Raw genomic sequence first — 10,076 nt, 5'->3', positions numbered from 1 at the left:
GTGGATCTGAACCTAAAAAGTATAGAGATCTAGAAACTTAAAGATGACTGCTGTGCATTAAAATGAGTACAAAAAAGATATAAAAAAGAGAGGGTGACCTTTGTGTCGTCATCTCCTTGGCCCTCTCCATCAGATGGAAAACACCAAAAAAGTATTGATGCCACACGGAAAACATGAAAAATTCATTTAAGCAAAATTTTGGAAAAGGTGCAAACATAAACACATGAGGAAAAACACTGTTATAGTTCCTGTGTTTCACCACATTACCGAGTGAAAAAGAACAAAACAAAAAATAATAGAGGGGGCATATATATGTTCTACAGCAACAAGGGTGTACATTCTGTGTTCATACAAAAAATAGAAAAACATCTCGAAAATGTTTAAACAATTGCTAACTATGTGTTTGATACAACTCCTCTTTCCTTTGATTTTGCTGATATGACTCTTGATACAGCTCCTCTTGTCACTGTGAGTGGTGTCTTTTAGGAGCTGTCAGCACTTTTTCATGTCTGCACGGAAGGATAAAAACACAGGGGGAAACTTAATAAAATCCTGTCACAAACATAAAGCAAAAGAATCTGAAAAAACCAGAAAAAATGCATATGGGGTTAACCTATAGGCAGAACTCCTTGACACGCTTCTTCTCGTCATCCAAAGTGTTGTAGTGGCTGAACATGAGATCAACAGCATATCGGATCCTTGCATCTGGGACATCTTTTGGTGAAAAAACTATAGGGGTTGGATTCCTTGGGCACCATCCCATTAGTTTCATAGTGAAAATGCCACAATCAATACTGGAAAAGGTACAGGTGTTTGTGAACAAAAATCACAAAAATGTATAAAAAAGTTACAACAAAGCAAAAGGAGTCAGGAAAAATAAAAAGCGTAGATGTTTGGTTTCGTACTCGTTATCTTGTTGAGGGACTTTAGGGTAAACAGCAGGGAATGCATTGAAATCCATTGGCTCAAGCCGAGCTTCGTACCAAGTGCATATAAAGCTTGAGATCTGCCTCAAATATAAAAAATAAAACATTTACTGATGTTTGCAGGAAAACTTGCAGACAATATAATTATCACAAAAACAAAAAACAGTATTAAAAACCCTTGTACTTACAATCTTCTTTTTTATGTTCATATGATATGAGCTCTTCTCATCATACAAAGAATCCAGAAAATAAAACGTGCGACCCTTGATGTCGACGACGAACAGAAAGTAATGTTCCTCGTGTAGTGTTGGAAAGTACAACTTGTGTACATCCATTTTGGAGTTGATGCAGAAAAGGGAAAATATAGATAACAAGTTAGTGTATATGAAAGAAGGAAAAAACACTAAACTAAATTATAGCTGAACTTGTGTTGTGGAAAAATGAAAAGAGGAAGTTTGACAAAAAACCTTGTCTGACATCGAAAGATTATGTGCTTTTCCAGCTCCAATGAAACTCGTAATCAGTTTCTTCCTCCACCAAATTCTTGCCTCATCATTTTTCCATTTGCCCAGGAAATATTCCTTTTAAGTTGTTGAATGATGAAAATTTTGAAAGGTAGGTAAGTACGATGACAGAAAAAATAAAAACAAGGGAAAGCATCAAAAACAAATAGAGAGAAAAAAAAAGGTGGGGTTTCATTTGCTTACAGATGCAGTGTGGAAGAAATAGTGCTTGAGTGAGTTCCTAGGATGATTTTCATTAAATAGGTGCCTACATTAGACATTTATGACATAGGCCTGGACCCGGCCATCTATTTTCATCGAGTTACCCAATTCTCCAAATGTGGCGACGGTTTTGTCAATCAAAACTGCAGGTTTGCTATACATATAGAACAAAAGGAAAACATGTCAGCTTGCAGGTTAGGCTTACGCACAAAAAGTCTTTACAGTGAGTATAAGGCAAAAAAAACATTTTGCAAAAAAATAAATTAGTGATTCTGAGAAAAAAAAACTCACGATCCTTCAACATTGGCCAAGGATGTTATGTTCTCATACATCTTTCTCTCGTGTGGCATTATTGGGCCCCTCTCGCTGCAGTCGTATGGTGAGCTACGGTACCTGCTTGGTTGGACAATCCTCTTTGGTGGTACATTTTCTTTTCCACGGAAACTGCTTGGCCTTCCTAATGAGAGATTTGTGTTGTAAAAATCATCAGTTCTGTTGACCAATGTGCTGCGCTCTTGCCTAAACATGTTTTCTCCATGAATTTTGAGTTGTCCTGACTATACATATGACACAAAAAGAATTTCAGAAAAAGAAAAGAATGATTAACAAAACAGAGAGCACTTAAAAAATAAAAAACGGCTTCTTACAGTTTTTTCTTCCATTAGATGTACTGGATTCCTTTTGCTGCCGCTGGATTCTTGTTGACAGCTTTCCTCCTCTGGAAATAACCTTTTTCCTATTATTGGAACCATGGAGTAGTCCTGGGGGAAACATAAAAATAGAACCAAACACACAAAAAAGTGCATATGAAAAGGATTGTTTTAGTACGAAAAAAGAATACATGCTTGTATTTGATAAGAAATCTGCTATTTCAGGACTACCTTCCTCATTTTGAGTGGGGGAGTCTCGGCTGTGTACTCGTTATTATTTTTGCATGGTGAGTAGCAAGTTTGCCTGTGATTCCACCCAGTTGACATTTGAACTTCAGGTGTTGTCTGCGCCACATAGGGTGAATAAAAAAGAAAAAAGGAAGGAAAAAGTCAACCCTGGAAATGCTTGGAGAAAAAAGCCTATTTGTGATAAACTAATACAAGACAAGAAAGTTTTTTGCGAAAACTGACCAAATCAACAATCTCCTCAACTGGTTTTGGGGGGTGTGGCGTCTCACACAACAAACTTCTCTGTACTTCCCTTTGGGCGCACTGAATGCTTAGCTCGTAGTTTGAACTACTGCTCCCCTGTTTCTGTGTTGCTCGTCACAAAAACCAAGTAACAAAAACACAGAGAGAGACCAAAAAAGTCAAAAAAATAGCCAGCGTTTATAGCAAAAGATTTGAACAGATGGGGGGTAGAATACCTTCAAGTTTGTATTCCCTTGCACACAAATGTCAAGTTCTTCTGGTTGTACTTCCTTGAAGTTTCTGGCGATCTTCAACTTCGTTGCCTGTTTATGAGAAAAAGAAAAAATGTTATGTGCATTGAAAATATGGCATTTATGTTGACAGGAGAAACCACTTGTGGATGAAAAAAAGATATTGAAAAACTAGCCTCTAACTTTTTATTGTAACACTCATCCTTCATCCATACAGGCCTCCACAATTCATGTTCTTCGATTATATTTCCACATTCATCCACATCTTCAGAGATCCTGAATGAGGGGGTGCTATCCTCGGCAAAGAAATATTTTTCTCTTGCCTTGTCTAGAAAGTCGCTAATGATTTTATAGCCTCTTGCGAAAACCTCATCTGTATGTGTCCCTGAAAACAAATAAAAGCATTTCAGTCACACACACACACACACACAAGAAAGGAGACCTCTGATTGTGCTGGTACATTAATGTCTATGCTTCAATTTTTATAAAATAGAGAGCATAAAAAATAGAAGACATGCTTACCACTCTCTGGTTGCGCTTTTACATTAATGTCTATGCTCAGGTTATCCGGGCGCCCCCTGGAATTTTTCCTCTGCAGGTCCTGTTTTCAAGTGAACAAACAAAAAAACAAAGAAAAAAGATAGAGTTAAACACATAGAAGAAGACAAAAAAAGATTGACAACTAGAGAGTGGTAAGCATGTCTATGAATGCCACTGCTGACATGAAGAAAAATAAATTTTGTGTACCAATTCCTGAATTGATGTGTTTTGAAAACCAGAAAATGTTGTTCGCTTTGATTCCGTGAAAATTATTTTGGACTGAATGAGCTCTGTTGGGATGTCCTCCTTGGCACTCTCTGCTACATTTTGAACGTGGTTCTCTTTTGCTTCTCCAATAAGCATGTAGTTGAGGCTGCTGCTTTTCTCTTGTTGATTATCTAGAGTGTGGACTTCATCCTTTTCTTCACCCTGTTTTGAGGGGATTTTTTTGTCTTCCTGTTGCAGGAAAAGAATGCAAACACGAAAGCAAAAAACTATGTTAGACGAATCTTTTTGAAAATCAACTTGCATTACGAAAAAAGAAAAAAAACAGCACATTCTGTACCTTCAAAAGAGCTTCCAAAGGCTTCTTATGCTTGATTGAACAGGGATCATGTGGTTCGCTGCTTGATTGGGCATCTATCCTCCTCCTTTTGTATTGTATCAAAATTGCTGTGGTTCAAAAATGAAAAAAATGGAGTTAGGAATGTAAGTTCAAGAGAACGAGAAAAAGAAAAGAACATTAAAAAGTTACAAAAAACCAAAAAGTTGTACCTCCATCTTGATTTCCTGGAGTGAAAGTTGATGCGGCTGGAGCACACATTTCCGGCATGGGGTCCTTTGAGGAATGCTCTCTTTGACATTGTGCTACGGAGTCAGACTGTTTAAGGGTACATGGTTAGACGAAAAAAGAAAAAGAAAAAATGTGTGGCCAACCAAAAAATGGTGTGAGATCAGAAAAGCTGTGTGTTGCCGTGCGCACCTTCAGCTTGCCTATTTCATGGACTTTAGGAGGGCTGCTACAAAACCCATCAGCTTCATTTCTGCTCCCTTTTCCAGCATTTGTTTTTGATACAGAAGAACCAGCAGACTGTTGGCTAGTTGATAGAACATTCGTTTTCCTTCTTTTCCTTTGCACCAGATGCCCTGCATGGTGAGGAGAAAAAAAAGGGCACCAGACGGGAGGTGTGACACCTTTGTAAAAATGCTGACTTATAGACTGACTTGTAGGCACACATTAGAAAAGGAACTACTACTGAAGGATTACAACAAAAAAATGGTGACACACCTCCATCATTTTCCTCTTGAAGTTCAGTCGATTGTAGTTTGACAGTGTCTCCTGAGTTGTTGGATTGTTGGCTTGCATTCAATTCAGTTCCTGTTGAGCCCACTTTAACTGTATCACCTGATTCACCAGAGGCATTGGTTATGATGCGGATCGAGTCTAGCAAAAGCCCTTTAGCTTTGATGCAAGTATTTAGGTCTTCATTCTTCATATGGTTTTCGTAAGCGAGGAAGATATCCTCTTTGACCTGGTCCAAAAGAAATACATGATGCATCACAAAAAGTGAAAACTCGTAAAAAAGGCGTAGGCTGTACATATAGAAACCGCATAAAAAAGAAGGGTTTGCTTCAATGAAAAAAAGCACGGGGTCAAAAAAACCTTGTCAGACAAAGAATTCCCTGCAACATTGTTTATCGCTTTCCTGAAATTTGAATTCTTAATTGTACTTGCCCACTCATGTGTTCCATCCTTATAGTAGGTTTCTGATACTTCTTTTATCTACAAAAATGCATATAGAAATAAAAAAAGTGTAAGAAATTTAAAAATAAGAAAATGTTGCACAAAGGATGTCATGCTTTTGGATGAGAAAAAGAAAAAGGAGGGTGAAAGAACTTACTGTCAGACATCCATACTTTCCGTCTCTTCCAATGGTCATGTCACTTAAATGCTTGACCATATCTCCCTTCCAAACACATATCCTGGGCATCAAAGATGGGATTTGAATTGAGCCAAAATCAGTAAAATCAAGGCAACGGACCTGCAAAAAAACAAAAAAATTGGGAAAACATTAGATTAGATGATATAGGACTACACCAACAAAAGATAAACAAACACAAAAAATGGCTTAATCACATAAAAAACACATTGGATTTGAAAAAAAGAGTGACATACTGCTAGGTGGTATATACATCCTCCTAGAGTCATCATTGTTCGGTTCTGCTTCAGCTTTTCCTTTTGGTATTTCTTTATATACATCAACTACCAATCGTGAACAAACCTGCACCAATTTAGTTGCTTGAGTTGCTCCACATTAACTAGAGCTCCCATATATTTGGTGCTTGGTTTAGTGTTTGATGTCGGGCAAAGGAATGTTGATAATGCCACAACCAGGAAACAACGGATGATCTGGTCGTCAGACATATCTTCGTTCATCAGCTTATTGCCAAAGAATTTGATTGTTGGGACTTCTGTCAAACCAAAAAGCGCAAGAAAAGCTTGTTTGCCAGCATCTTCTTCTTTAGTGTTTATGATTGTTTCCCCTGAAGGAATCCCCAACACAAACTCCACTGACTGAGCATTCAGTGGAATGCTCTTCTTGTTGAAAACAATTGCTTCTGCTTTTGTGTCAACATTGTCAGCGATCCACTGCACAAAACCCCTGGGTACAGGACAGTCAACCAGCTCCAACAGATACCCGAAACCGCTGTTCCTAACAAGTTGGACCCTGTGGTGGCTCTTACACACGAAACTCACAATCTCGGAGAAGTATGGCACGCTACACCGGCTGTAAGCTTTGGTCGCAATCTCATCAATTGTGGCTTTGATTGTGTTTGGGTCAATCCTTGCTCTCTGTTGCAAAAAAGAAAAAATATAGAAGGTAAGAGAAGGTGTGTGAAATTTTTTGAGCTACACAACTATAGAAACAATGGAACCCCAACAAATGAAAAAAAGAAAAGAGCAGTGACGTACCTTCTTTTTTCGTTGCAAAACAGCTTTCCGATGTTCTTTCCTTTGGGCACTCTTAGTCAGCTAGCAAAAAGCAAAAAAAGAGAAAAAATTCATTAGGGTGGAGCAAGGGGAAAAAAGAGGCAACACAAATCATTCATTAGCTATTTTTTTAAATCAAAAAAGAAAAAAAATCATAGCCTCTCTTTCAACATGTGTTGCTCAGTTAAAAACTTCCTATATGAATTAATAACCTTGGAAAAAGAAAAAGTGTGTATTTGTATATAAAGAGTTACACACCACCGTCAGAACTTCTTCATACAGCAAATCGTCTGATGCTTCAGTGTCGGTGATCTCAACATCATAGCCTCTCTCATCTAAATCAGTATCTTCCACACACTGATGTCTCCCTTCTTCATTCCTATCGCTACCAGGGTTCCCTTCTTCATCTTCAATATCTGTACCTGGGTGTGGCTGTGTTCACAAAAAAAGTGCATATGATACATTAGTGTTGCATAGTAACATGTATCTTTTGCGAACATACTCTAGGCCAAAAAAAGATAAATAGCAAAAAAAAACACACATATGTTGCAGGGTAACTTCCCTTGTTTGCTAATGCTTAACGAAAAACCAAGCAGTAGACATTGTAGAAAGCATACAAAATGGGTGATTGCATTTATCAAAAAGAGAGGCAGTTAGCTAAAAAGAAAAAGTGAATTTAACACAAACACAAAAAAGAGAAAGATAAATGATCACTTGATTCCCTCTCAAAACTTTACTGTGCAGTTAGCTAAAGAAAAAAATACTGCACCAAAATCATTCAAAAAAGTTATGCATCGGAGACAAGGATTATGATCTTGGAGTCTAAATTCAGATAAGGGAAAGTGAAAAACACAGCGATTATGATTGATTCGGTTAGTAGTGTAGGCTTGAGAAAGGTGTTGCTGAGTGAGATGCAGTTACGCAAAAACAATACTTAATAAAAGTAGCAGGTTTATTTTTTCGTGTGTGAGGAAAAAGAAGAAGGACAACTAGCAGGTGGTCAAAGTCACAGCCTGGTTCGTGGTGTGGACATCCGATCCCAACCACAATGCTCGTCACGCCACGCGAAGCACGCACGCACGCATATCCCACATTGGCCGCTGCCGCCCACCCACGTGTCCCTCCGTCGCAAGTACTAGCTCAGCCTAGATTTGTGTGAGGGAATGGAGTCTGGCTAGAATTGCCTAGAAATAGAACTATGTATAACACAACACTGGCCCGGCTTGGTGTAGAACACACACATTGTCTCAAAAACAAAAAATCAACTACCTCAGTATGCCAAATGCCTCAGAAAAAAATTCAAACAAGCATTGCCAAAAACTCCATCCCAGAATCTATATTCACACCATATACTCCATCTCCCACAAACTCCATCTCCACAAACTCCATCTCCATACACTCTATATTCAAACCCCTCCCATGCTCACAAATCACTGAATGACTAGACAATGGGACTAGACGCAACATATTCCAGTTAGCGAATTCAGCCAGGGGACAATACGCAAAAACATATTCCAGTTTGCGTGAATTCAGCGAGGGGACTACAAAACTGCTAAATTCTGCTATATACTAGCAGTTCTGGTGCCATCATTTACTTGTGAATCACAGATATATCCTGTTCAAAACATAAGTACAGATAAAAACATGTTCAAGTACACAAACTCTGAATTTCCAGGCAACAGAGTGCACAAACATTGTTCAAGTACAGGAATCATTCGCTCCAATTCCAGTTGGCAAATTCTGCAAGGGGACTAGACTTGACGCCGCATATCAAGATGGCAAAACTAAAAAACAAGTAGCAAACTGCAAAAAACATGCATACATATCTGTGCATGATTCATGTCCCCGCTCTCTAAATTGATTAGTTGCTGTTGTATCTGAGCAGCTCCCACATGCTAAGTTCAGAAAAAACACAAACAAGCAGAATGCGTTCTGACAGTGAACAGAATTAGACTGACGCTCTCATAGAGCACATAATAAAATTCAGACATAGTCCTACTAAGTTCCCCATCCTGCTGACCGGGCGTGGCGCTGGCCGGGGTGCCGCCGGAGAACGATGGAGAAGACGGCCATGCTGCCCCTGACACCTTCTCGTCGGGCAGCACCACCGGCGCCCATTTGACCTCACGGGCGACCACGCTAGTTCCCCCCCCCCCACACCCATGCCGCTGCACGAAAACACACCAAAATCCCTCTTCTAGACTTGCAATTCCCTCACGGAATCGTGATTCTCAACAAATTATGAATCCTATACTGTAAAAAATGGACATCCGCAGCTGGATTTCGCCTCGCGTACACGCAAACGGGGGGCGCGATTGTGTGGGGTGGAGGGGAGAGAGGGGAAAAGCGGCCATAGCTCACCTCATCAGCGGGGCGCGAGGACTCTGGAGGGGCGCCACCAAGCATCTCGCCGCGGGCGTCGACGAGCATCTCGTCGCCGGCGACTTCCGCCGCGGAAACCTTGGATGTGACCGCCCCCGTGATGCGGCTTCCTTCCTTTCCCGTTCTCTCTCTGTGTCTATGTGCCGTTGGGTGACCTCTAGAAAGAAGTAGAGCCTGGGTCCACATTCCGGAGACTTAAAAAAAAGAAAAAAAATAGAAAACAGCAGCACACCGTGTATAGTCACTGTTTTCCGTTGATTTGTTGGGCAATTATCTCTGCTTAATTAATCGATAGGACAAATTTTTTGCCTCCGTTTCGAAAAAACTCCTTTCCTTCACAAAAAAGTATTAAAAAAATATGTCCGAGGATCTGGACAAGTAACTCTTCTTCTTTAATATGCTCCTTTTATTTTTGAGAAAGTGAGCTCCGCTGTTAGAATAAGATACAAAAATATTATTTTTTCTTAAATCTTTGGGAAAACAAAAAAATTCAAAAAGAAGAAAGTAAACAAATGTATATGAATATTATTTTTTCATAAATCCTCTACATAGTGAGGGTAGAGCATGCTTGATTTGTGTTCGCGAGCGTGGTTTAAAACAGCGGTGTTATGGTGCTCGTATGACACATAGTGAGGGTAGAGGATTCACGGGGGAGCTGCCCCCTTCCGACCAAGCAAAAAAAGTCTAGTTTGAGAAAAAAAATTGTTTGTAAAAGAACATCTAGTTATACTCCGGGGGACAACGCTTGCAATTGCATGACTAGTTGTTGCCCTCTCCGGTAAAACAAAGGCCCCTAATTGCAACTAAGTTGGAAGACACTAAGTTCCGACCATGCTAGAAAAACATGCGGTTGCATGAGTATAGTTGGGCATGCAACACGGCCCCATGTCGCTCAATGTTGCCCCCTCCGACAAAACAAAGCCCCCCTTAGTTGCGACCAAAGCTAGAAGACGTGCAGTTGCTTGCCTGGTGTGGGACATGCAACTAGTCCTCATGTCTGTTGACGCCGCCCCTTCCAACAAAAAATTGGGTACCTGCCCCCCTCCCCGAGTTGGGACCAGAAAACTAGAAGAGCCGCCCCTCCGGCAACCAACAAAAAATGGAAGTCGAGTTGCGACCCAGCTAGAAAACATGCAGTT

The 10,076-nt window shown here is 40.0% G+C and overlaps 1 protein-coding gene across 1 annotated transcript; it reads right to left on the bottom strand.

Annotated features, from left to right (window-relative positions):
* Positions 1 to 224: 224 nt before the first annotated feature.
* On the bottom strand, positions 225 to 6,014 carry LOC123075758 (uncharacterized). The gene is made up of 21 exons (XM_044498286.1): positions 5,740 to 6,014; positions 5,465 to 5,605; positions 5,227 to 5,346; positions 4,852 to 5,095; positions 4,546 to 4,709; positions 4,338 to 4,443; positions 4,129 to 4,235; positions 3,771 to 4,019; positions 3,546 to 3,624; positions 3,207 to 3,408; positions 3,009 to 3,095; positions 2,773 to 2,895; positions 2,533 to 2,646; positions 2,299 to 2,412; positions 1,943 to 2,208; positions 1,634 to 1,805; positions 1,394 to 1,507; positions 1,115 to 1,246; positions 906 to 1,006; positions 614 to 794; positions 225 to 509 (listed from the first exon to the last, which is right to left on the bottom strand). Exons 1-11 carry the CDS (start codon positions 5,821 to 5,823, stop codon positions 3,083 to 3,085), a joined length of 1,509 nt encoding a protein of 502 aa, XP_044354221.1. The 5' UTR covers positions 5,824 to 6,014; the 3' UTR covers positions 225 to 509; positions 614 to 794; positions 906 to 1,006; positions 1,115 to 1,246; positions 1,394 to 1,507; positions 1,634 to 1,805; positions 1,943 to 2,208; positions 2,299 to 2,412; positions 2,533 to 2,646; positions 2,773 to 2,895; positions 3,009 to 3,082.
* Positions 6,015 to 10,076: the final 4,062 nt, after the last annotated feature.

Source organism: Triticum aestivum, chromosome 3D, assembly GCF_018294505.1.
Source record: "Triticum aestivum cultivar Chinese Spring chromosome 3D, IWGSC CS RefSeq v2.1, whole genome shotgun sequence".
Classification (NCBI taxonomy): Eukaryota; Viridiplantae; Streptophyta; class Magnoliopsida; order Poales; family Poaceae; genus Triticum; species Triticum aestivum.
This window is presented reverse-complemented; position numbering and strand designations above follow the sequence as displayed.